Below are 27,408 nucleotides of genomic sequence, written 5' to 3'. Positions count from 1 at the left end.
ATTTAATATTATATCTCGTACATCCCATATTCCCATATTTAACCCAATGACTCAAATATTACAATAAAAAAATATCCACTAAATAATTTCATGATCGAGATATTCCCAATTTACCAAGAATATAAATTGAATTATAAAAGATTGGAGCGTCAAAGTGAAATTAGATCCAATTTTTAGGAAATCATATTACTATTATCCATTAGAATAATTTATGATTAACTTAGTTGGTATAAAAAAACTCACATTATAATCTCATCTTGTTCACAAACCGTACCACTCCTAGCATTTTTCTTTTGGTTTTAGGTAAAATATTTATTTTTTGAAAAAAGGCTAAAGGGGCAATTTTGTAATATTGGAGAGAAGAAATCCTTGCTTCATCTTCGTTTGCAAAGATAGATATTCCTCGCAGGCTGCCTCGCAACTTGTAAAACCCTTTGAAACGATCAAATTCTTAATCAAATTCTTAAGGTAAATTTCTCAGTGCTCAAAATCTCATAGCAGCTTTTAACTCATAGTACTACTTTCCAGGATCTCATCTGATTTCTTTAGAAATTTTTGGTCTTCCATTGATTGAATAATAGTAGAAAATCCCTCATGCTGAATGTTGTGCCCTCTAAGTTTAATTTTTTTGAATTTTATATCTGGGTATGATTTTATTTGTGAAAATTTTGCTGGTGATTTTCTCGTTAGTTGGTCCATTAATATTTTTTATTGTGACCTTTCTCAAAAAAAAAAAAAAGTAGTCCCTTTTTTTTTGGGCTTTGACTTGATGGGAGCGGCACCCTTTGTACTGTACGGAGAGATGATGGATTTAGCCTATTTCGTTATATAGACTTTAGCTAAGACAAAATACTAACTACTTAAGTTGGGATTGGAAATAGTTGCTATTGTTGTCATACTTATATTAAGTTTGTTGTTTTAAAGGACCCTTTATTTTTGTTAGAGACTTAGTGTCTTTTGTAATATTCGAAAATGTTGAGTTTGTCCCACATCAGTTGTGGGATGAGAATTTGGTCTCCTTGTATGGCCTTAAACAATCCTCCACTTATCAGCTACCTTTGGAGTTGAATTAGGCCCAAGGTTCATTTCTTATCATGTTACCAGAGCTAGGCCCACGCCCATCCAAAATCTTGGTTTACCCGATGTTGGGTCCCCATATTTTTATTATTCACGTACGGAGGAGAAGCCAGAACCCGCGGTAAGGTGGTGTGAGCGGTTGGCTTTGGCTGGTACGAGAAGAGGTAGAGGGCGGCCTAAGAAGTATTGGGAAGAGGTATCAGGCAGGACATGGCGTGGCTTCAGATTTCCGAGGACATGGCCCTTGATAGGAAGGTGTGGAGGTTGAGCATTAGGGTTGTAGGTTAGGAGGCAGTTGAGCATTTTTCTACATCGTTCCGGGTGAGAGACTAGTCAGAAAGAGTTTTGTCTTAGACTGCTAGTGGTTAATGTTGTGGTCATACTAGTCTTCCGTTTTTCATAGTACCGGGCCTTATCTACTTGTTATTGTTATTGCTTTTCATCTATTTTCTGGTCTTTATGTTGTTATTATTTTTGTGATTTCTGTTGATGGTACTGATTTATTGTCTCTGTTTATCTTCTTTAACCGAGGGTCTTTTGGAAATAGCCTCCCTACTCAGGGGTAAAGTGTGTGTACTCACTACCCTCCCAAGACCCCACTTGTGGGATTACGCTGGGTTGTTGTTGTTGTTGTTGTTGCTGCTCCAGTTGGCTGGCCTTGGTGTGCGGAGGGTGTTGAGTTTGTCCCACATCAGTTGCAAGATGGGAATTTGATCTCTTTATATGGTGTAGAGCGGAATGGATACAAAAGATTCATATAGTGACCAAACTAATTCAGAATTAAGTGACCAAATTTGAGGCTTAGTTGATTGATAGATATTATACTATAGGCCTTCCATATGTACTTCCATTTCTCTGTTTTTTGTTGGCGTTCAAAAGATAACCCTCTACTAGTACCGGGGGAGTGGGGGGAATGACGTATGCCCGTGGTATCCCGATACATAGGAGTAACACAAGTTGATAACTTCAAATTACTGACTATCAGGTAAGCTAACTTGGGTTAGCTTATGAAAATATAGATTATGGTAACATTAGAAGAAGCATCTCATCTTGTTATATGTCTTTCTTCGTTTAGTTGAGATTGGGTTGGTGTTCAGTGTACACTAATTTGCATCATTTATTTACCCGATCAGTAATACAATCATCAAACATTTAAGTTCTGCAAGATGACACCATGATATCATCCGATCAAGGCTTGGGAACTTAGTGTGCTAGTCCGAAGTCAAAATAGAAAGAGTTGGAAACCACCAACCCGTTTTTTTATATGTAGTTGGAAACCACCAACTTAGTGTGCTAGTCAAAAGTCAAAATGGGGAAGTTAAAAGAGTTGGAAGACAACAACTTTCTGTGCTTGAAAATGCAGGAGTAAAAAGAGTTGGAAGCCAACAGTTATATTGTTTTTTTTTTTGGGGACTGATAGAAAACCTTCCAGTGCGAGTTAACTTGACCAAAGCTAATATTGTTTCTCATTCCCTCTTGGTTAGTAAATCAGACGTAGTTGAACCTGAGCTTGTGTCACTCAGATGCAGTGCAGATCTTCCTTTATGCATGATGTTAGAGATTGATGCATCAAAAAGGCAGTATCAGAAGGTGGTTGCAGGATTTAAAGGGTCATTCAAGGGGTGGAGTAGAGCTTCTGTCTCAGAAACCTTGATGACTTGATTTCTTCTAGTTATTTGTATAGATAGAGTTTGAGGAGCACCTAAGGGTGTGGCTTAATGATCAATAAAGTATGTGCAAATCTTGGAGGCAAGGGTTAAAATATCAGCAGGGACAAAAACAATAGGTGTCCCGTCTACCTAAGTCTTGGTGAGCAGAGTAATCTGGTACCTGTGCTGGCGGAAAGTAGCAGGTACTCGATGGAATAGTCGAGGTACCCGAGCTCGGGCACCACCATTATCAAAAGACAAAAAACATAGGAAGCTTGAGGAAGATATGAAATTGGCAGTCAAAAAGAAATAATATGATATTATTTGAATGGTGTGTTAATTTGGTATTTATTGAGTTGTGCTGTTCAGTTCACTTTGGATTGCTTGGTGAAAACTTGGATGTATATTGATGTTTACTATCAATGCATTAATGTGCTTTAGTCTCCCGCAAACTTTGTTCAATAGATCCAGAAGTACTTATTGCTAATACATTAAAATACAAATATGTAATCTGGAAAATATGTTCTCATGGAACTCCTTTTTACAAGATCGATTGAACAAGATGTCATGCAATACAAATTAGATTTTCTTTGTCTATGATAATTTCCATAATATCTGTATGTCACACAATTCACTTTTGCAACACTAGCAGATGAATGCTTTTCTATCTAAATTTCATTTGCCACAATTATTTTGTTTCCTCTCTCTCTGTAAATGCTGCTTATTTCCGTACCATGGAAGATCATATACACACTGTCATGACGTTCTGATATCAATTATTCTGCTCTGCTGACCATTTCTATCATTTTATCTTCCCGTTTTCTTGATTTAGAGTTAAGACATTCTTCTCCTATTTCAAGAACATCCATCGCACTATTGCTCTTACTCAAACTAATTGGTTTTCCTTAATTGAGCATGCATTCAAGTGCAAAATCTGAGTTGTATCCTGTGATTGAGATATCATTCTTCATTACTTTGTTTTGAAACTTTTAACAGTTATGGGAAAGGACTCCAAGGCTAAGGATTCTGGGGCCAAGGGAAAGGGTAAACAGGCTGCTGGTGGAAGTGAGGATGGTGCTTCAAAAGGAAAAGGAAAAGGCGGCAAAGGAGATGGCCTTGGAACCTGCACATATGTTAAAGGTATCTTCTTATATTTTAAGAAGGCCAATGGTTATCTTGTTGTGTTTAGGTGTTATTATTACATAAATTTTTGGCTTTGACCTTTCAGCAAGGCATATCTTATGTGAGAAGCAATCGAAGATTAATGAAGCTTACAAGAAACTACAGGAAGGCTGGTTGGACAGTGGAGATAAAGTTCCACCAGCTGAGTTTGCCAAGGTAGATTTAACAATCTCACCGTATGTATCTACGTCTGTTATTCACCGCGCTAATTCTGAAAGTGAAAATATACAAGGATGTGGAAGAAGGTTGTAGAGTCAGTATTTTGTCTAGGCATAACAGTCTAAATACAATTAATATATTGCCAAAAGAAGCAGTGAGCTCCTTTCCTTCTGCCCCGTAAAAATGTAGAACATTATTTCAAACAATTCTGTAGGCAACAGTCTAACACCCAGTGATCCTTCTAAAGTTATTTTTCCTTTTTCTTTTATCTAGCTTGAGACTAAAGTTTAAGCGTCGTTGGTTGATTGATTGAATATAGGTTGCTGCAGCTTACTCAGAATGCCCCTCAGGAAAGAAAGGCGGGGATCTAGGATGGTTTCCACGTGGCAAGATGGCAGGCCCATTTCAGGAAGTTGCCTTCAATACCCCTGTTGGAGTTACCAGTGCACCTTTTAAATCAACGTGAGACTCCAGCTTTGTTTGTTTGTTTGTTTCTTTCTTTCTTTGTTTGTTAGGCAGATTGATTGTTCAATGTCTTGATGCTCAAAAGTCAAACCAGCTGACTGTTTTTTATTGACTCCTTTCTTTCTTAAACTGCAGACATGGATACCATATCATTTTAAGTGAAGGGAGGAAAAATTGAGATGTCTGCGCATTCATGTACGAGCAGATGGAGGGGCCATTGGCAGAGAAACTCTTTTATTTGGTCATCTGATGCTGCAGTGACTATGTACTAGTTAAGATAATAAGACCAAACTGGTGTGGTTTACAAGTGTAATGCTAAACAAGTAGACATACCAAGATGATTGGATCAAAGTTTCTTACCAGCTCGTGTGTGTGTGTCAATATGGTTATTTTGAAGTCTATTATCTCATCTTCATTGAACTGACACATTAGGAGAAAAAAGCGTTTGTAGCACTTGATCGATTAATCGCCTTACCCTGAGTAACTTGGTATTATCACCCCTCAAAGTAAAGGGTTGGGGATTTTATTCCGTGAAAATTGGATGTAAATGGTCGAAGATTAATGATTATGCTTGAATAAATTGCTACAGTTGAGGTACCTTGTTGGTCTAATTAACTGAAAGTATTGACGGTCCTTAATTGTCGAGTTGGGTAAATTTGTAAAATATCCAGAATTTTCATTCAATGGGGGTAAAGTTCTCGAGAAACCGACAACCAGAAGAGAAATAAGATTTTGCGTCTCGTATTTGGTACCAAAGTTTGTAAAACTCCACCGATGCCGTTTTACTCGAGAGAGATGCACAGATAGCCACTTTGAGGACTCCTTTTTGGACCCCTATTTAAGGCATAACCGAAGTTCATAAATTTTTGTAATATTTTAGCTGCTTAAAAATCAATTTCAGGCTCGATTTTTGTCCTATAATGGTGCAGAACTAAGAACTTGAAGATGCTATCAAGCAATTTATATACTTTTTCAAGTAGAAAGAATTGCAAAATATCATTCTGCGCACTCTTTGGATGTGCTAACAAGATTTTCGGTGAAAACAAAAAATGCAAACCTGAGACCAAGATTTGATCAACTCTTGGCCAGCTTTCATTTCTCCAGGGAGAAAAATGCAACTTGAAAGAAAACAACCTTTCTGACTCAACTTTACAGAAGTGAATACAGCTAACAGCCTACATTGTTATAATTCACCATTTTGGTCAAATAGCTTTAAACCCCAGCTCACATCCTCGCAATGCCTCACATGAGAAACAATTTTACTCGTATCTGTTCCAGTTTTCTTTTTGCAATCATAGTAAGGTGGGGCATGGAAACACGGCTCCAATGATACAGCTTGAACACAAGGCGGATTATGGGCTGTCTTGTTCTCAGGCTTGTATAGGATCCAAGGCTTCAAACCTCCAAGACCATGAGCCACATATCCGAAAGTCGACCATGCACTTGTAACCAATTTATCAGTTAAACTCAGTAGATACATTTCTGCCAACGCCTTTCTATCATGCATAAGCTTCTCAGTTTGTTGATGTTTCTCCTGACTCGGCTGGTAAACGCCAACGATCTCTCCTGTCACAGTGGGATGCTCCCAGTACATGTTTCGGAACTCTTCAAAATATCCAGGGCTTAGAGAAGTTATCAGGACGGCTATCGTCTTCTGCTTCCCGGATGGGTTGACTATAGGCTCCCCCCGGTTAATTCGTGGCAGCAGATTCTCCTTCGTTGTACAAGCGAAGATCTGATCCAGAAAATACTTAAAAGGACCAACACCTGTATCAAAGACTCTAATTTGAATTCCTAGTTTTTCATCTGCTTGGGCTAAATAAGCTTGATAATACCTCATAACAAGCCCCCATACAGAATTTGTGGGATGGAAAAGGTATCTACTCAGAAAGTGGAATATGGTTTCTTTTTCCGGAAAAAGATTATTTAACTCTCGCTCGAATGATGGGATCAAGAAAAGAAAAGGCACAAAATAATTATCGGTCCTCATGACTAGCCAAGGGATTTTCTGGATAAAACTTTGATCCTCGTCACAGAAAAATAATTTATCTTGATCATCATAATCATGAGCTAAATGAAGGTAGATGAAGGGAGGTACTATTGAGCCAGATGAATTGCCGACGATATCATTCTTCACCATATAACCATAGCAATGAGGAGATTTCTGATCAAAGGTGCTAAACTTACTGATTATAGGGAAATCTGGAGGAAGTAACCAAGAAACGTCCGGAAATGGTTCACAGAAGAGATCAGGCATATTAACTCCAGGATCAACAAGTAGGACTCGATTTGTAAGCAGAGCATATAGGAAAGCAGAAGCTAAGGTTAGTATCCTATTTCCTAAACCACTATAGGATATCCAAACTAAGTAATTACAATCTGCAGAACCTCTGTATTGACCAGATTTGATAAGCTCGACACTTCTGTTGTATAATTCTGTATGAGGTCCACATCGCTTATGGAGAGCCTCATAGTTCCGTAACCTTGAGATGAGGTAAGAAGAAGGCCTCTGGCGCAGTTCTTTATGATATAAGACTGACTCATGTCTACTCAGACAAGATCTTTCATCAAATCCAGAAGGAAGAAGGCCACCGAGCAGTTTATGTTTCTGCACCGTGACTGGCCGATGACTACCATCTTCTGAAACTGTGGCTGAAAAAAACAAAAAAGAAATTAAACAAGAAAAGAAACTTATTACATATTTTAAGGAAGCCACGCTCCAAAAGGCACAAAACATCTATCATCTTATCAGTAACACAGTCACGATCACAACCATTTTCTAGCTATTATATTCACAATCAAACTATAAGAGCAAGCATACAAGCAAAACATTATATAAACAAAGCAGAGAGAGAGAGAGAGAGAGAGAGAGAGAGAGAGAGAGAGAGAGAGAGAGAGAGAGAGAATACCTACCATACTATGCAAGAATGCAACAAATGATTGGTCAATTTTTAAGCAGCATGATGTGATAATGCCCCATACAAGAAAAATTTAAATGACTGAAACTGATTATTCTGCCGCCAACCTTGGTTCTCAGCTTTAGCTTTATTCTACCGATTAAATCTTCAAAAGAATTGGGGCCTTTTAACTTTCCTCACACTATTAAGAGTGTGTACATGTGAAGCCAGATATGCTAGGCTAATCCAAACTAACAAACGAGAATAAATAAGCACAAAGTCAAATCTAAGATCCTGGGCTCACCTAATTGCTGTATTTTGTTTCAATCTACAGAAGGCACTCGAAGCCATTACGTTGTCTTCAAACAACTATCCATTTACACCCCAACCTAACATCGTAGCGGAAAAAGAGAATGTACTCAGTCTTTCTCTTGTTATTGAAACTGGATTCACTAGTGGAACAGCAAATGAATCAGCTCTGAGCCAAACAACAATAGTGCAATTTGCAACTATACTAAGATGCAACTGTAGCACAGAAGGATATAAAAATCAAAAGCACATATAGAGGCTGCAGATCTTTGTACTACTAATACCAATCCTACAAAGGTTCAGCTCTGTTGATAATCTGCTTCATGGACTTATGTGAATTTCTTTCTTAATTTCATTCACGCTTTTCAGACCAACAAATTATTAGTGCTAACGAACAATTCCGACTGAAGTTATTTGGGGTGCAAAGCACTTTATACACTAATATGTGGTTCTCAAACCAAAATCTTTTACTCCATTACTGCCAGTAGTAAACCTAAACAACACTTCACCGGAGTACATCGTAATGCTTGTGCAGTCCAGGATTTTAAATCAGTTGGTGTAGTCAGACATTGATTCAAATAGTGTCATCTGACACTGCAACACCAAGACATTTTTATTACTGTATATGTTACTCCTATATTTTACACAATATTCTAAAAATTATATACTTACACACCACATTAATGCAGAGTAAACCTTACTAAAAAGTCGTATAAAAAAGCTAAAGAATGGGGAAATGGAAGTACCATTTGGAGGTATAACATCAAAGAGTCTAGCTTCAGCCAAAATCCTGAGGCTGCTATCAGAAGGCAAGTCCCCGAGTAAAACAGAGGCCGAGAATACAACCGTCAAAACCATCAAACAAATAAAGACAAATCCCATAAATTTCATGGGATTCAAACCCCATCTCGCCTCTGAAACCATATTAGAAATAGGGTTATTCTCCCGATCTAATGACACTGACTCATGTGCCTCATCACTGAAGCTTTTCTTCAACCTCTTCATTTATTAATCAGAGACGGTGGATAATTATAAATTTAGAATGAATTTCTTTTCTCCAAAAAAAAAAAAAAAAGAAGGGTGGAGTAATTAAGGAAACTGGGAATTGTGAACACTAGGTGGATGTAACCAAAAATCCACCTCTTTAATTTCGGTTTATATGCATATGCAAAAAAAAAAACTTATACTACTCATATATACTCTTATATATATAGAGAGAGAGAGTGTGCGTGTGTGTGTTTGTGTATTAACTTTGATTGAATTGAATGAGCGTAAATCATGGGAATTCGCAATTAGAGAGAGGAACCGAACGTAAGTGGAGAGTGAAGAAACGGTTGGAAACTTGGAGGAGTGCGTATGGGAGTTTGTTGCCGCGCCTGCGCAACGGTGGGACCTTGTTTTCTTTTGACTGGTTGCGTCATTCAATATTGAGCAAAAAATAGTACAACAATAACAACTAGACTATACATGGACCTTACTTCTAACCCGGTGGGCAACCGAAAAAATATATAAATTTTATATATTTTTGTATATATATATTATTTATATTATATATAAAAATTATACAGATTTTATATACTTTTTTAACTATCATATGTAAATAATTTCTGACGCGGACTAAAAGTGATAATGCACTCTCTTTTTTCACAAATGAATACTTACATCATCAATGCAGAGTAACTCGTCCACAAAAATTATTAGTAGTACTTTATTTTTATAAGACAGTAGTGTTAGAACCAGTGGCGAAACCAATAAATTCAATAAGGAGTTTAGTTTTTAAAAAATAATATTTTACCTTATACATAGTATAATTATTGGGCGAAAGGTATTCAGTTGACCGCCCTTGGGCCAACATATCTTCTCCCCCGGTTAGAACTCGCGTGATGCGTTTGACAGAATATTAATATTTTTACAATTATGATCTAATATATCATATTATTTTTAATAAATATTATTTATTATTTTATTATTCAATGTAGTGTGTAGAAATATAACAAAATCTATACAAAATCAAAGAATGCACATTATATAGTAATCAAATAAATTATTTATTCTTTATTTATTTTTTATTAAATTAGCAAGTACTTAACACTATACATTTACTTATGTGACTTTTTGTCAATTGGTTTAATATTTTGATACTACTTCTCTTTTAATATAACATAGATATATATTTTCTTGCTCTAAAAATATTTATCTTTTTTAAACTTATGTTATACTGTTCAAAATTCTTCAATTGTCTAAATTTATCAATAATTATTTTGAGTGATATTTATTTATCTTTTTAGTTTTTAATTAATTCAAAATATAAATATCATAAAATCATCGTTATCCCCTTCTTTTCATACTTTTTTATTGTAATATTTGATTAGTTTTTCCATTTTGTAGTTTACTAAAAATTTAAATAATTTAATATTTTTTTTACTAAATTATAATTTTGAATTTATCAAAAGTATAAAGACATAAGCCTTTTTTATTTTTTTTAAAATTACTAATATTTTTAATAATTATTAATTTATGTTATATATATAATATGCTTATCTTATGTATAATATCCTAATAGTATCTTTATATTTTTGTACTTTCATTATGAAATTATGAATTCTATTTCGTAACTAAAATTTCCAATATGATTAGTATATACGTTTTTACGCTATCGCTTGATTTCTTTTTTAGTATTCTTCCTTTATAACTATTTGTTTATTATGATTTTAGTTATCTGTATATGTACGACTTTTCTTATCATAATTCTAATTATAAGTCTTATATTTTTATATTTTCTCACAAATTTATATGTTATTTCTTTTTTTGTTCCTTGCTTATCTAACTGTATTATCCATTACTTAATATTATTAAATTGTCATATGAATTTTAAATAAATTATCAGTTTAATATAATATAATGAATATAATTTTGTATTAGTCTTGAATTTAACTTGACTTTATGATGTATGACTTTTTCATAATTATTTCTATATTTAAATTTATCAATAATATTTTCGAGTATTATTTATTTACTTAATTTTATCAAATAAATTTAAAGTGTGGATAGAATCACATTATATCTATTCTCCTCTTTATACATTATTTTTTGTTCTACAATATTTTAACTTTTTTATTTAGTGTTTATCTATTTTACGAATTTTATTGTATTATTTTTCTAAATGGATGGTTTTGAATTAGTTCAAAGTTTAAACGAAGAAGTTCTTTTATTATATGTCATAAATCTACTAATAATTATAATAGTTATTATTTTTGTATTATTTTCAATAAGAAATTAATTTGAATTCTTCTTCCCATTTGTATTTAATATGAAAGTTTAATTTTTTTTAATTAAGATTACTACATAAGAAGTTAAATTATATCTTTATATATTTTATTTATTTCTGGAAATTATTATTTATGTTTTTGTCTTTAATTTTATCTATTATAATATTTTTAGTTACATGATCTTATCCATATAGCATGACCATATGAATTATTACTCAAAAACATTCTCATTTCACAAAGCAAATTAGTCGTATCATTTTATATATCTCTATATTGAAGTTATATATATAGTAGTTTTCTTAAAAATATATAGATATTTAATTATATTTAATTCAAATTCAAAAGGAGTAACTAATTATTAACTAACCTAACTAATTTTGTCCTAAAATTTGACACTTGTTGAATTTTTAATGTGACATTTTGGCATCATCACATTGATTTGCTTCTCCTATTCTATATAGATAGAATAGATAGATTTGTATAAAATATATTCTAGGAAGTGTGCACATAAGAGAAGGTCACTTTTAGGGTTGAACTCCATAACGGTTGTAATCATCGCAACTACCGAAAGTCTATGCTTGAGTTATGTACCGTGAACGAAGATTAGTGTAATTTCTGTGTTAAAATGCAGTTTTGAAGCAAGAGAGAGGTCTGACTAATAGGCTGGTTTAGAGTTTAAACTTTATGTTAGCTGACAGACAGTGCGATCATATTCAGTTCCTCTGTGGTCTGTGCTGCCTTTTGGTAAACTTCCTGTTTGGGTGAGAGACTAAAGAAAGATCATTTGGGATGGAAATTTTCATCATTTTTCAGTCCTCAAAGTAGCTCTATTTGCATGCAGATTCCAAGTAGCAAGAAATCAATAATATTGCAACATAGATTTTAGTTAGTAAAATGAAATCCATACTCAGACGGCTGTTCTGGTACATTTATTCTGTACCATATCATTAATGGAGAACATCACAATGCAATAGTTATTGTTTCCAGACCATCCACTGAACTTTCTCTTGTATATGAAACAAGTGTCCAATTTTTGACAAATACTTTGGGTTTTATTCTTCTCTGTCGATTGTACGATTCCTTGCGAAAACCTTAAAATTGCTTCTCCACCCAGGAAGCTACTATCATATTGTTTCCCCAGTTCAGCATGCTCAGTAACAACGTTAACGTGGGTAACATCCAAGCCGAATATGGAATTGTATCCTTTTGCAATCCTCTTGTCTTATGCATTTAACCAATGTGACGCCACGTCCAAATTCACCAAAACCTTTCAAGAGAAATTCATAAGGATATCTCTGCAAACTCTGGCAATGGAGTATTGCCTGGAACACTCCACCTGTGATTTATTTATCGATAGAAATAAGCTTTTGATACAAAAGGAACAACAAAATTTCATCAATAGTACAACCAAAACTAAATATCGCTAAGACAGATGAGCTCATAATTCGACTGCTTAACTTTGCAACTACAATTGATATTCGTTGCCATCTAAATTACAAAGAGTAGAGTACATGCAGAACAGAAATTGTTGGAAGAATCACCATGAAAAAGGGCTCGCTCCCAACAAGAAAATTTCATTTTCTACATCCTTCATCCACTGACATACCCTATTGCAAGTTTTAATTGCAAGAGCCTGCAAGGTGAAATTTACCAAAGGTCATACATAAAGAGAGGGACTGACAGAGTATAACAAATGTTCTATTTTCATCTCCCAATAGAATTAGCATTAAAAAAACATATGTATTGGTGAAATAGCACATATAATAAGCACAATGAAGTAGCTTAAACTAACACTAAGTACTTTGGATTGATGAAATATCAATCTACTATTCCTCAATCACTAATTAGTTGGGATCAACTATATGAATCCTCTATACCCACTCTACTCCGACCAGGCTTGTGTCATATCAATACTAAACAATTTAAAAGAAAAATTAGTAGTTCTTTAAAGCTAAGAGTTCCTCAAAATCTCACACTTAGCCCTACGTTGACATATACATCTCGAACAAGACTAAAGTACTTTTGCAAACACTAGAACCTAATGAAATATAACAACTAAACCGTGATCCTGATGCCAAGTGGCCATTTTAAATTTAATTAAAAAAAAGAAGAAGAAGATGTCAACAGTATCAGGGCATGGCAGGACTAGAACGTTCAGGAAATAACAGTTCTAAGGCTCGCTCGGTGTAGATTTTTAACGGAATAGCAGCAAATAACTTGTAAGACTGCATTTAATTCTACCAGGCTAGGAAGAAAAGCTTGCAGTATACAGAATGGAACTTGTATGTTCTCATATATGCAGTAATTACTATGTATTCTCAGAGGATGATGAAAGTCAGTACTGTTTGATTACAGTTGAGAACCAAACTAAACTAACACCACGTTAAGTCAACCTAGGTCTGCATGTTTAAAGAGCTGAAATTCAAGAACCAAACTGGCCGATCAGCCCATGTACCAGCAGCTTTCTCCCAAGTCTCAACCAAGACAAAATGTCCTCTGGCACGTATAACACCAAAAGAATTGACTGGCAAAGAGAGTTTGGAGAAGAAGTGCTGTTCCAGATATAATTAGACGAACAATAGGCTCAGAAGAAACTTAAATAATCATACCTTGTCTGCCAGAGGATCAAATACAGCATAAAGTTCGAAATCCGGGGTAACCCAGCACAAGAGAACTGCAACATACGGTAAGGATATGTTATTTCATAAAGAAACTACAATATAAACATAGGAAATCATATGGGTCTGATCTATCCCCATCCTCCCCACTTTAAAACTGGAATTCATTCTCGAATTTGGTAAAATTTAAACCCAAAAAGAAAAAGGGGGAAGAAGAAATTACCGAGAAAGAAGGCAAGTTAACAACATTGGACTTGATCACAATGAACAATTTCTGAGACTGAGAGAACTATAAGCCAAAGGAAGATGAACAAAGGTTTTAATTCACTAATACGTCTATATGCACTTAGCTCTCAGAATCAGTTCCAAAGTTGGCAAATTCGAATGAAGTGCTTGTGGTTTTCAATTGGTGGGTGAGCCTTACAAAGAATTGGACTTTCATGCAATTATGACTATCACCAGGATATAAGGTTTTTCTTCTTGCTCATGGTTTAACAGAAGAGAATGGCAGATGAGACGAGTTATGAACCAAAAGAAGAATATGTTATTTGGCACTTTATCCCGTGAGTTTTATCCACAGAAAACATCTCTTTTCTACCTGTAAGATTCCATAAGAAAATAACCTGTTTCTACCAATAAAACAGCAGTGCTATGTTGAAGGAGTGCATACCCACAAAATTCTCTAACAGCAAAAATTATCTAGAAGGAAAATCAAATGTATCATGTCTCCACTATTTAACCAATGCTTTCTTTTGTTATAAACATACTCCATCAGATAGAGAAAATCTTGAGAGAGATATGATGGTATGTCATGCTCATATAGCATCATGCTGGCAAGCGTGGGATTATGCTTCACGAGCTACACCAATTGCAGGAAAAAGCTGCCAAAAAAAAAAACATACCACAATTATCATCCCTTTTAAACTGAGTTTTGTGAGGCCCAATTCCTTCTTCATGCATCGATGAATAGATCTTCTGGTAAGATCTATATAACCTGCACCAGATAGGCTCATCTCACTAAGAGAAAAAGGAGAAAAAAATTGATTGTTGTGGGAGAAACTTCATTTAGTATTAATACCTTTTTTGCTGTCGTCTGCTGTTTATTGGTGAGGAAAACTCTGATGAGACGTACTGGTCAAGATAAATACTTCGATATATAAAATGCCAAAGTCCAGCAGGGCCACCAACACCTAGGAATGCTTCGTCGAATCTCTCTGATGAATCCATTGCATGTCCATGCTGACCCAAATGAGGGGAGACTGCTCCAGAACGGGAACAACGGTCATCAGGTAAATCTTCAATGCGCATGCCACCATCTACCATGGATCTTTGAACTTCACCGAGCACATTGGACTTCAAAAGTACATTTTCAACACGAATCCTACAAGTTACATTATTATTTTTTCCTTAACATAACAGTTGTTCATTCGCAATAGCTAGGACCCCTGAAAGGATTAAGAAAAAGAACACTGGGAAATGTACTGGTTCATTTCCCAAGGTTCAAATATCAACAACAACAACAACGACCCAGTGTAATCCTTCCCAAGGTTCAAATATCATGGAAATTTTTTTTATGTTTGAGCCATGAGTTATTTCAAACATCAGTTTACTTGAAAATCAATAATCTACCTGCAATCTTTAAGATGATAAAAGGCATCTGAACTTGTAGTCAGCAATATTAAGTATGTGTCACCCTGTCAAATAAAGCAAGCAAATAGAGTCATTTGTTTAGACTAAAATGCTAAATGATATTCGTGAACCATATCATGAAAATTGAAGAATTCTTGCAGGGCAACCAACTAACACTATCCAAAGCCAGATTTACTTTGATGTTTTTTATTAAATGGTTGTCTTATATATAATGGAAACAGAGTGTAAGAGTAAAACCATAGTTTGTATAAACATTTAAAGAACGTGGTCCCATAGCTACAAATAACAACACTTCTTTTTATACGTAGACATTTTATAAAATAACTTGTGTAACTTTGTAGTGGCATAATATTAAAAAAGTAAAGAATAGCGAAAAGGAGGTTTCCCTTTAACCAAAGTGCAAAAGAATTTAGGACAAAGGGTGTAACGAGAGTGGTTTTTGATATCAGTTGATGAAGTTAGCTCAACTTACATCAAGGTAATGCACATAAGCATATAAAAATGCCATGGGATTGAATCTTGGTAGACAAATAGGTGAGAAGGATTCTGATGTCCTGCATGACGCCAATGAACATGTTAGAGTAGCCTCCAGGCAATCCCAAATAGTAAATGTCGAGAAACACAAATCTTTTATATGGTGCTGGCACGTTGCCTCACAAATGTGGAGATATGAAAATGCACTCAGACAGTTAAGTTCACACTGAAAAAATCCCCCCTCCCTCAATCAAAAAGAATGATACAAACATTACGAACACCAACCACACGGAATAGAAGAAAAACAATAATATACAGTACCATGAAACCAAACAATTTCCAGCTAAAGCCGACAGATCGGCTTCATGCTGGCTTGGGACAGTACACAAATGTCCTGTAGAGAACAAGCTTTAGGCAGTTGAGTAATTACAACCAGATTAGTGGTTCATACACTTAAACAACCTGAAATTTCCAGAACTGCCTCAAAACACATGGTTACCGGATAAATCTTGTGGCATCATAAGAAAAAGGAAGATATTCTTGAAGAAAAACTTGACTTAAACGCATGATAATCCAAGTGAAAGAATTTAGGATATTATGAAATGTGACAATTAACAGAAATTACCTAGATACATGACTAAAAGATGGACGGTGTAATCAGTCAAATGGACCAACAGTGGGTTTCATAAAGAATAACATGCTTAGACACACAATCCCTAAGATAAAGAGGGAAGAAACATGTTATCACAGAAGGGCCATGCCTGCCTTCACAACAAAGTACAAACAGCTCTTAGCTACTTTGCCCGACTATAGACTGGAAAAGAAGTCACAGAACGAGATCTGATTTACTACAGGGCTTTAGCACCTATCACCAACCTAATAAGGTTGAACTGAAGAATAAATGTAATATGAGCTTGTCAATCGTCTCCTGCATTCGCACCAGATACACAAGGAAATAGACCAACAAAAGTCAAAACGCTAATGGAACTTGCCTAAATGATTCAGAAGACATAACAAAATTGGATAGCAATAGCATATCATCAGGGTGAAGAGAGGCTTTTTGGGCACCAACGAGACTGATAACCTGCATATCACCCGATTCAGGATGGTTTCACCAAAAATTAAGACATAATGAGACTGTTGTACTTCTAGTATGTGCGAGCAAGAAATAGAAGTAATTATGAAATAGGATCCAAGACCTTGTGTTTACACATTAATATAGCAAACAAGACGCCTGAATCAGCTACATCCTGCAAGATGGCCCCAGCAGATTGCCTTGTTGCATAAGCAAGTGGTAGGCATGTGTATGCATGGAGAAAAGTGGCTGGATTCCTTGAATACAAGTAAATTTTGATTAATTAATCAACTGAGAAATTCAAGACAATGATCGTTTAGGCTATACTTGGTATTATAGCAGATATAAGAATATTTTTCTGCTCACATCCAAATTAACAGCAAGTTGTTCTTTATATATGTATCAAAAAGGTATTTCTTACAGCATAATACAAAATTGAGGCAAAACCCTCCCATGGCATCTACTTCCTTTATAATGAACAATAGTTCCAAACGCACCTCATAATTAAGTTATAACATCTTGAAAGAAATCAGAGAGGAGAAAAAACGGCTATCAGCAAAATATACAACACCAACAACATACCCAGTGATTTCCCACAAGTGGGGATCAGCAAAATATGAAAAAAGAAAATATTTCCAATTTGTTGTCATTGCTGGTATAAGTCCGCCCCACTTGTGGGATTTCACTGGGTTTGTTGTTGTGGTTGTTGCTGGTATAAGTCCGAAAATAGACACAGACAACAAAAACAAGGAAAAGCAGGATGAATCAACTGACAGAACTTAATACACTGCAGTACTCCTAACAATTTAAGATTATTATATGGTGAACTGAATTGACACCTAAATTATTTGCAAATATTTTTTGATTGGTACATTATTCCCAAATAATGCTACGCCACAAAAGGCAACATTGGTTATGAAGCTGAAGCAACAGTGCTTCCATTCCTTAACTAAAAGAATTAAGATGACAAAAGTTCAAATCCTTGCACCAGAAAACCACAATTGGTTAACTCCGGAGCCTTCAGGAGATGGAATATTACTTTTGCTATATATGTTAGGCATTCCTAGTCCTTTCCCTTTTATAGGTACGTTCATCTTTTTCTTCTCCCCAGCTTTTCACATAAGCTATACGCTTAAATTTATAGCATTGCCAAATACGACTAGTTCGCATTAATCTTAAAAAGTGGAGTAGACTGAAAACTAAGTTCTTTGCTTTTTCATTATCTCAGGTTTTGTTTCGGTTTTAAGTTACGCGGAATATCTTGTCCACTATTTTGTCCTTGTCCCCACGTCTATAAATGAATTTGCTTTACAACTAAACAATAAAATAAAACAAACTTATAGGAAAAAGAAAAAAGTAACAAATTGCAGAGTCCTTTAAAGCTTTAACCAGACAGGAAGTCACAGAACCCTTGAGATTTAACAGCTGGTCCAAACATCTTACTCCATAAAACACATACAGTGCTAATATGGAATAAAAAGTGAAATACATGATGATGAAGCAAAGAGAGAGAGAAAGCTACAAACCAACTGAAAGAATGGATCAGAGAAGAGAAGACGACATCTGTTCCTCCAAGCAGAGGTGTCATATCAAACTTTGCATTCTTCTCAAAACATCTATTTACAGACCTTGTAAGGATAAGTATCATCTGCATATAGAGCAACATATACATGAGGTATTGAAACCATCTGAAAGAAGAAACGGTAGGCAATTAATATGCGAAGGATAGAACCCAAAAAAAAACAGCTCAGTATCTCTAGTGCTACAAAAAGGATAGAACTACAGTCACCAATTTAGAAGGGAAAAGAGGGAGGAGAGGGGGGCAGACAGAGCTTACCTGATTATATAGGAGCTCTAGTTGCCCCCTTAGTGACATGTAAGGCTCTTCTGTACAGCTTATGCAAACCAAGTAAATAGGTCCCTTCACAAGAAATACTACCTGAAAAACAAATCTACAATGTCTGTTAAGAAAGGAAAGTCGAATCAGGGCAGTACTGTACTAAAGTGTTATGTTTTCTTTCCGAATTACAGAAGCTAGGCTATAGTTCCGTTCATCGCATTACAAACTATATCTCAGTCACTACCACCCTTGCAAACCAGAAAAGTAATTTACTACCTTTCATTTACTTCATGTTTTCCTTAGTGTCTATTTTCCACAATCAATTACATTTAACCATCCTATCAAAAATAACGCACATGAACCGAAAATAAATAGGAATCTAGTGCTTTCAGTCTTTCACTAAGTTATTAAGCCACGGCTTCTAAATGTCCAAGCAGTAAAGGGACTAAAAAGAAGTGAGGTGTTATTGATGCAAACCTGGTGCTTTCCAGCTCTGATCAGGTTGACTCGATCACCCCTGAAAAAGTGATTAATCAGGCAAACTGCAAAAAATCAGTATACTCTTCACTGAAAGAATGGAGGAATCCTGTATTTAGCATTCATCGGAAATATACCCATTCTCCACAAATGATATGATGGCTTGCAAAGTGGCAGAGAATCCAGCGAGCTTGTGTTCATCTCCATATCTTCAATCAATAATAAAAGAAAATTCAGAGGACATTATATTTGATGTGCAATATCTGATAAGCAAATACTAAATGGCATTCTGCGGTCAGAAGATGGATGTTAACACAAACCTTGAGTATATTGGTTTTCCTGAGTGACTCAAAATAAAGAAGTGTTTCTTTCTTTTTCTCCAGGAAATGGAAGCATCATCCTGCACTTCATTAATGAAAGAATCATAAGTTGACAAGGCATAATTTGAAGGCCGACACATTTGCTTTCCCTTTAATCTTACCTTTTTTCTTTTTCATAAAGCAAGAAATTTTATTGACATAAAAGGGAAAATCCCGCATCCAAGGGGTCTTCAAGAAGTAGAGCATCTCGGGCAACAAAATCATTTTCTCTATAATTAGCAATGGATCGTCTAAACTAATTGGGAGATGCTCCAAAAATTGACAAAAGAACATAGAGGTTCAGTAATATGTACAAAAGTATGTTCGATCCCACCAAATGTTCTTCTGTTTCTTTCTTTCTTTTTGTTTGATGTTACCAAGAGCAGGAGTTAGTTATCTGTCTATAAATTAGTCCGACCAAACTATTTAGAAATATAGCTTATGTTGTTTTGCATATGTTGGAATATCAAGAGAATATGCGTCTAAATTCATTGTACTTGAATATGAAAAATATTATAGAATATGTTATAGGATACCTAAGGATATTATGTATTTTAATTATAGATTATATACTTACCCTATTAGAATAGATATTAATTACCTACCATATTGTACGTAAGCTATAACTTCTATATAATGAACACATCTTGTACATTGTTACTTAATTAAGTCAATGAGAAGTTTATTTCCTATTTTCACAGTATAGATGTAGGCCTTCAACATGCCTTTATTAGTTTTTTTAATAAAGAATGTGCCTTTATTAGTTTTTTATAAAGAATGTGCCTTTATTAGTTATTCGTAAGTTTGCAAACAAATACTATAAACAAAGTTAAGGTCAGAAACACACTGAAAGCAGATGAAAGTGTCAGAACACAGAACTACTAACGTACATAAAAATTGAAGAGGCCATCAGAAAGCTAGAGTTAAGAGCTCCTGGTTTCAACTAAGTCGACAGCGATGAGTAAAATTAAAGCAAATTATAAACTCACTCCATCCCAAATTAGATGACCTGGTTCAGTTAGAGGCCAAATTAAGCAAGCTTCAATTTCATTCCAGAAATTGATACATTCATTTTTAGAAGCAATATTTTAAAGAAAAACTATTAGGTCAACTTCTTCAGAGGAATACTTCCTCCATGAATTATATGTGATTAAACGACTGAGGTTTATTCCAAAATACACATCTGCTTGCAGTACTTGGCAACATATTCACATAAGCAATTGACAGCAATGCAAATTGATCGAAGAAATGGATGGAACTGAAGTTGGTAGAACTCTTGATTAATATCTATGATAGACAAATTCTCTATTTGTAGAGGAAACAATACTTGTAAGCAAAGACGATATTTACTGTCATCCCCACCCCATACCAACCCCCTAGGAGTTTAAAAGCCGGAGATCTGGATAGAAGTCAAAGCCCCCCCCCACCCCACCCCCCCCCCAAAAAAAAAACAAGAGCCTGGCAACTCTACTGCCATAAGTATAACACCCTCCGTGCTATATTATATGATACTTTTTTCTATTTGAGAGTTTCCAAAATGTTTTGACGCCATTTCATGTTTGTATCACTTTCACTACTTTCTAAGAATTCAAATTCATTAACTATTCAAATGTTGAAACTTAATAGTATGATATTTTCTCTATCAAATAACCGGTACGTTAATTATCACTATCACTAATATAAAAAATATACTCCCTCCGTTTCAATTTATGTGAACTTATTTCCTTTTTAGTCCGTGCCAAAAAGAATGATATCTTTCTATATTTGAAAATAATTTACCTTTATGCAATGATTTATAGCCACACAAAATATATGTGCCTCATTTTACACCACAAGTTCAAAAGTCTTCTCTTTTTTCTTAAACTCCGTGCCCAATCAAATAGGTTCACATAAATTGAAACGAGTATGATATTTATAAGTAAAACTAACATCTTAAACTCTGTGTTTAATCAACATACATATTTAAAATGAAATGGAGAGAGTGTACTAAACAAAGGCAATCTTCAGTTATAGCCTGTAGGAAAATATAAAAGTCATAAACCCCCCACTCACATCCACTACTGACTCTCTGTTATGTCGTCTATAGCAAAGCTTCAAGTAACTTTACAGCCTAGAGTGGTCCCTCACTCAACCTTATGTTCTCGTAGTTATTCAAAACAGTCAAACACAAATTATCCATAGCATGAGGAAACCATTAGACCAAGGTCTACCGAAGTAGGTACTTTGATAAGTTATTATACTATATAATATGCTAAAGTTAGCAATACATTGACTAAAGCAATTAACTGATGAAACTTTCCAGAATTTAATTCTTATACTCGCACTGTTCCTATTCTAGCAAGTCCCAAAATGTCATACACCTCATATCCATGTAGCTTTTACATGTCAAAATATCTAACTTTGATTTCTCAATAAAACGATTTTTTTTAATAACGATTGTATTCGAGCCAGCTTGTGCGCCCTCGACTAATTCAACGAGGTACCTGCTACCTCCCATGTGACAGTGCTTGCTTGAGCCGAGGGTCTCTTGGAAACAGTCTCTCTACCTGCATAAGGTATGGGTAAGGCAGTGTTTAAAAAAACGATCGCTTTGGCGCTTTAAGCAAGAATTTCTGCAGCTGAGGCGACTCTATCTTCAAAAGCGATCGTTTCAATGCGAGAAGCGAAAAAGCAATCGCTTCAGTCAAAAGAGGCCAATTTTAAAAATAAAAAATAAAAAGATTAGATCTTTTTTTTATTATACAAAACATAGACCCCAAAGTGAAGACATTTCTTCTCTTCTTACATCGAGTTGTTGCTGCTAGGGTTCCAGAACCAGAAGTCAACGCCTCCAGGTAATTTCTTCTCTTTTTTTTCTCTCTTCTTTCTTCTTCTTCCCGTCGAGGCGTCCGCTCACTACTAGGGATATATATATATATATATATTATTTTCAGTTTATTTCATTATGTTTGTTTTTCTTATATCTTAATAGGGATTAAAAATGTCCCAAAGTTCGAAAGAGAAAGACCCTGCTTGGCGATATGGCGATAAAGTTAATGAGAAGAATGGTACAAATGTTATATGCAAGTCTTGTAACAAGATTACAATGGGCGGAATTTATCGCTTTAAGTTCCATCTTATTGGCGGCGATAGAAACGTCACAAGTTGTCCGAAATGCCCGCCAGAGGTGAGGGAGGAAATAAAGAATTTTGTTGAGAAGAAGAAGGAGCAAAAACAACAAATGGGTCATCAACCATTTGTGACCAATCTTGATGATGATGATGATATGGAAGAAGGTGAAGCTGCTGATTTGTCACTTCCAACAAAATGGGGAAGAAATGCAATCTCTTTCAAGCCATGGATCGACGGGTACGAGTAGGACTAAAGGTCTTATAGACTATTATTTCCCAAAGAAGCCAAAAGCAAAGAGCGGTGGAAAAGATTTGCAAAGTGACCACCTAGTCCTCTGAAGTATGGTTGAGTTTCAAAGAAGGTAACATCAGCAGACATAAAGCACAGTTGGAGGTCAGGTGAGTAGCATCGATACCCCTTTTGAGTTCTCGAGTAACCTAAAAATACACACTTAAGAGCACGGGAAGCTAACTTATATTTTCCTGTAGTAAGGCTATGAACAAAACATGTGCTCCCATAGACACGAGGTAGAAGAAAGAACAAAGGTGTGTGAGGAAACAACACAGAGAATGTAACTTGATTCTAGATAGCCGAGGATGGCATACGATTAATAAGATAACAAGATGTGAGAACTGCATCCCCCAAAAAATGCAACGGAACATGAGATTATATGAGTAGGGTACGAGCAGTGTCAATGAGATGCCTATTCTTCCTTTTCGCTACCCCATTTTGTTGAGATGTGTATGGACAAGATGTTTGATGAATGATCCCATGAGAGTTCATAACTGCTGAAATGGAGAATATAAATACTCTGGGTCATTATCACTACAAAATGTTCGGATAGAAACCCGAAATTGATTTTGGATTCAACGTGGAAGGTCTGAAAAATAGAAAACAACTCAGATCTATTTTTCATCAACAACATACCCAGTATTATCCCACACCGTGGGGTCTGGGAATATTGTAAACCATCAATGAAAACAAAGTAGCGGAATCCCAAGGTAGAACTGACCAGACTAGGATCCCAAACATCTGAATAGACTAAAGTGAAAGGTGACTGCTCGATTATCAAGACGCCGAGAAAAATGGGAGCGAGTATACTTACCGAGCTAGCATGACTCAAACTCTAGAGTGGACAAGTGAGACAAACCAGGTAGCATTTTCTGAAGTTTTGATAAACTGGGATGTCCCCACCGTTTAAATAATAAATCTGGTGAATTAGTAACAGAACAAGTTGTTGATGTGAGTTCATGTAATTTAACAAGGATAAGGTAATAAAGTCCATTTGATTCATGCCCTTTACCAATGATCCGCCCTGTACTGCGTTCCTGTATAAAAACAAGGTCATCAAGAAATAAAACAGAACATTTAAGTGATTTGGCTAAGCGACTAACGGCTATGAGATTAAAAGGACTACCGGGAACATAAAGAACTGAATTCAAAGGTAAAAGAAGGAAGTGGACTAGCTTGCCTATTCCAGTTGTCACGATTTGAGACTTATTGGCCATTGTGACCGTTGGAAGAGATTGAGAATATGAAATAGTAGTGAAAGCAAATTTATTACCAAAAATATGATCAGACGCTCCTGAATCAATAATCCAATTTCTGGGATAAGAAGATTGAGAGACACAAGTAACGCTATTACCTGTCTAAACCACAATAGCAATCTCAGAAGATGTCTGTTTACTTGAACGAACTCTATATATTTCGATAAAGAAACCATCTGGATTGGATTCAATGCATTGGATCCAACGGATTCTGAGTCAAATGCTTATGAGACGAATGACATTATAATGATTTAAGCCTTGAGGCAAATCTCTGTGACCAACTTAAGAATTTGCTGCAAAAGTGTTGCCGGAGAAATTTGAAAATAGTAAGACTAGTTGTAAAAGCTTCAGCCGTGTTCACACAACAAAATAGGTTCTAAAACACCCCAGAAAACAGAAACCTTTCTGGAAATTACAGTTCACGCCGAAAAATTACTATTCACGCCCGGAAAAGTCACTGTTCACACTGGAAAAATATAAAAATGGTCGACATTTGGTTTAAATTGGATGGGTAGGCTCGGAATTGCAAGGGGAACAGACTATCCTGAAGAGTCGTCGGCAAAAAATGGCCGGAAGCTGCCTCACGCGCCGGAACTTCGCCAGAAATCTGGCAGCGCGTGGGGGTTTTTCTGGCGGAATTTTTTTTTATGGGTTGGTCGCCGGAGGCTGATTTACTTCGTGGTGGTGTTGGTTTTTGCACAATAGTGACGGATAGTGATCTTTCTTGCGGACAAACCTGTGTTTGCCGGAAAAAGGACTTCCGGTTGACTGATTTCTCTTCCCGGAGGCGCTGAATTTATAGACAGCGATAAAACTCTCACGATAGCTCTGATACCATGTGAGAATGCATCGGAGAAAAATCTATTATTTGATTAATTAATTATAATACAATGAGCCCTATTTATAGCTATACATAATACAGATCCCACTCTTGTTCAATGTGGGACTCGGACTAATTACATATTAACTATATAACTATCTAACAACCTGCTACTACCCACCATCACAAATACCGGGTAACTCTATCCGCCGAGTCTTGAATAGATGGGAAGAAGAAATCATTCAGTATCTTTGCCTCCGCTGCGATCTGAACCTGAAACCTCATGGTTCTCAACCCACTTCAATCAAACATAAATGAAGCTAGAGTTCAGTCTTGGTTCATGAATGGTTCCACCTTTTTGTAGCATGATAGACACTAGTAGGTATGAGCACATAGGACCATTTCTTAGACTATTGAATTGCAACTTAGAGTTACTTTGTTTCTAAAGTATTATGTGCCTATTATAATACTCATAAGTTAAATTAAACCTTAACCTCTGTATTCAGTCAACATAGGTGATACTCCGCATTTCTATTTTAGTCCATTCCAAAAAGAATGACAGTTTTCTAAATCTGGAGCCAATTTAACTTAAACTTCTCATTTACTCTTAATGAGAAAATAGGGCAGCCCCGTGCACTGCGCGGGGTCCGGAAAAAGTCCAAACCACAAGGGTCTATTGTATGCATCTTTACCTTGTATTGCTGTAAGAGGTTGTTATCACGGCTCGAACCCGTGACCTCCAGGTCATATGGCAGCAACTTTACCAGTTACGAGAATATGTTAAACCAACAAAAATGTTATGAAACATGTAAGACTACAAGTTTCAAAAGTTTTACAACCACACAAGTAATATGGTATGTTTAAGACCACAAATTTTAAAAGTTTTATAATCCCACAAATGCAATGACATGGTTATAACCACAAGTTTCAAAAGAGTTTCGTTCTTTCTTAAACTTTGCCACATAAATTAGAAAAGGAAGTATGACCCACCTCACTGCCATGGCGTTTTCCAGGAAGCCATTGTACATCAGAATCTAAAACTCCGTCTAGTGAATTATTATTCACAATTTCATGAATCTCATCATCAACTTCCCCATTTCCAGAACCACCCCTACCACTACTACTAGCATTGCTACTTCCCCTCTCACCAGCATACCCACTGCTACTTGGACTTGAAGGTTCCTCCATTTCTTCCATCCCTGAATTGTTCCTCCCCACGATTTTGGACGAGCTGGATTTCTCCATCACATTGCCGTGTCTCAAATTTCCATTATCGCCATCAAAATTCTCGTTCAACGATCCCTTGGTGAGCTTCGACGGCGACGTTCCGTTGGTATCCGAATTGGTATCCGATTCGGGTTCAGGTTGGACGATTGATATTGAAGCTAATTGATTCTCGATTACGTCCAAAGACTGATCAATTGAGCTAGGCTTAGGGTTAGGGTTAGGATTTTGATCATCATCGGAGGAGTCAGAGTTAGGAGGCATCGGAGAAGACTGTGAAATGGAGATGAAAATAGTTATTACAGAGTTGTGATGATTCAGTGGAAAGAGTGAAATTAGGATGATAAACAAAAATGATTGAACTGCGATGGAGAATAAAAGAGAAATGGAAATCGAAATTTTGTGTCCATTGCTGCTCCTACCAGTCGCTGTTGTTCGACTGAAAGCACGAAAAACACGTTTAGACGATTCTCTCCCAGCTTCTGACCGGTTGGTGACTTCTCTTTGGACCGCGGTTGGACCGGTTTTAATTTGGGTTTCGGAATCGCACCCTTGTCTAAAATCTAAATCTTAAAAATAGGTCTGGATTATTTAGATTTATAACAAATATTTAATTTTATTAAGATTCTATTATCCACGTTTATTATTAACCGATATCACTATTATCATATACCACTAATTGTTGGGCTTTAAGCTTGGTGTAGCTTAAAAATGGTGAATAAAAAATAGAGAAAAAATAAAATATTTGAATTTCCCTCCTTGGCAAAGGGACATTGTCCCATATTGGAAGAAGAAAAAACTTTTGATGGGTATTTATATAATTGCTCTTCTTCTAGCTCTTAAAGAGTTAAGAAGAAGGCAAGCCTCGCGCCGTCGTCTCTCGGCTCGACCTCGGCTTCGGATTTGGTCAAAAATTGATTGATTAATCTTTTTGGACAAAAATTTTCAATTAATTAATTAAATTAATTAACAAAAATTCAATCCGGAAGACCCGGTCCGGTCAGTTTTCTTTCCCGGATTATTTTAAACCCGTTTGTTGTTTCCCGCAATTTTTCCATCTGTTCCAACAGATATGGTTGTTCTGAAAGGTTGCAAACCTTTTCAGAATCAGTGCCAAATGGTCTATAAATATGCCTTGATTCACATAATTTTTACTTACTAAATTTTCTGATTATCTTCTTCTTCTTCTGCACAATATTTTCCAGT

General features: G+C 35.7%; 3 protein-coding genes across 4 annotated transcripts; 1 reads left to right on the top strand and 2 right to left on the bottom strand.

The window, feature by feature from the left end:
* The first annotated feature begins 327 nt into the window (after positions 1-327).
* On the top strand, positions 328-4,894 carry LOC104085728 (uncharacterized). 2 transcript variants are annotated; one of them, XM_009589842.4, is made up of 5 exons: positions 328-468; positions 3,723-3,866; positions 3,955-4,064; positions 4,387-4,529; positions 4,668-4,894. In XM_009589842.4, the coding sequence occupies exons 2-5, from the start codon at positions 3,725-3,727 to the stop codon at positions 4,708-4,710; spliced, it is 438 nt and encodes a 145-aa protein (XP_009588137.1). In that variant the 5' UTR covers positions 328-468; positions 3,723-3,724; the 3' UTR covers positions 4,711-4,894. The 2 variants fall into 2 exon arrangements, with proteins under 2 accessions (XP_009588137.1, XP_070050987.1); XM_070194886.1 differs by having other exon boundaries at positions 385-455; positions 3,722-3,866.
* A 587-nt stretch (positions 4,895-5,481) lies between these two features.
* LOC104085729 (galactoside 2-alpha-L-fucosyltransferase-like) lies at positions 5,482-9,129 on the bottom strand. The gene is made up of 2 exons (XM_009589844.4): positions 8,485-9,129; positions 5,482-7,184 (listed from the first exon to the last, which is right to left on the bottom strand). The coding sequence occupies exons 1-2, from the start codon at positions 8,741-8,743 to the stop codon at positions 5,716-5,718; spliced, it is 1,728 nt and encodes a 575-aa protein (XP_009588139.1). The 5' UTR covers positions 8,744-9,129; the 3' UTR covers positions 5,482-5,715.
* A 3,257-nt stretch (positions 9,130-12,386) lies between these two features.
* LOC104085730 (vacuolar fusion protein MON1 homolog) lies at positions 12,387-26,633 on the bottom strand. The gene is made up of 14 exons (XM_033653299.2): positions 25,969-26,633; positions 19,462-19,541; positions 19,279-19,350; positions 19,142-19,181; positions 18,662-18,763; positions 18,351-18,472; positions 16,949-17,081; positions 16,742-16,833; positions 15,748-15,829; positions 15,255-15,319; positions 14,704-15,006; positions 14,528-14,619; positions 13,617-13,681; positions 12,387-12,640 (listed from the first exon to the last, which is right to left on the bottom strand). The coding sequence occupies exons 1-14, from the start codon at positions 26,464-26,466 to the stop codon at positions 12,545-12,547; spliced, it is 1,842 nt and encodes a 613-aa protein (XP_033509190.1). The 5' UTR covers positions 26,467-26,633; the 3' UTR covers positions 12,387-12,544.
* Between the last annotated feature and the right edge of the window lie 775 nt (positions 26,634-27,408).

This window comes from Nicotiana tomentosiformis, chromosome 2 (assembly GCF_000390325.3).
Source record: "Nicotiana tomentosiformis chromosome 2, ASM39032v3, whole genome shotgun sequence".
Lineage (NCBI taxonomy): Eukaryota > Viridiplantae > Streptophyta > Magnoliopsida > Solanales > Solanaceae > Nicotiana > Nicotiana tomentosiformis.
The sequence above is the reverse complement of the archived record's forward strand: the minus strand, read 5'-3'. Positions and strand labels throughout refer to the sequence as shown.

Bases quoted from the DNA above. Each gene is read 5' to 3' on its own strand.
- LOC104085728 (XM_009589842.4), top strand. From the start codon at position 3,725: ATGGGAAAGGACTCCAAGGCTAAGGATTCTGGGGCCAAGGGAAAGGGT. The intron at 4,065-4,386 runs GTAGATTTAACA...GATTGAATATAG, and splicing joins CACCAGCTGAGTTTGCCAAG to GTTGCTGCAGCTTACTCAGA. The intron at 4,530-4,667 runs GTGAGACTCCAG...CTTAAACTGCAG, and splicing joins AGTGCACCTTTTAAATCAAC to ACATGGATACCATATCATTT.
- LOC104085729 (XM_009589844.4), bottom strand. From the start codon at position 8,743: ATGAAGAGGTTGAAGAAAAGCTTCAGTGATGAGGCACATGAGTCAGTG. The intron at 7,185-8,484 runs GTACTTCCATTT...TGTTTTTTTCAG, and splicing joins TGATGTTATACCTCCAAATG to CCACAGTTTCAGAAGATGGT.
- LOC104085730 (XM_033653299.2), bottom strand. From the start codon at position 26,466: ATGCCTCCTAACTCTGACTCCTCCGATGATGATCAAAATCCTAACCCT. The intron at 19,351-19,461 runs GTTTGTGTTAAC...TATTGATTGAAG, and splicing joins GGAAAACCAATATACTCAAG to ATATGGAGATGAACACAAGC. The intron at 16,834-16,948 runs GTCTTGGATCCT...GGTGATATGCAG, and splicing joins TATTAATGTGTAAACACAAG to GTTATCAGTCTCGTTGGTGC.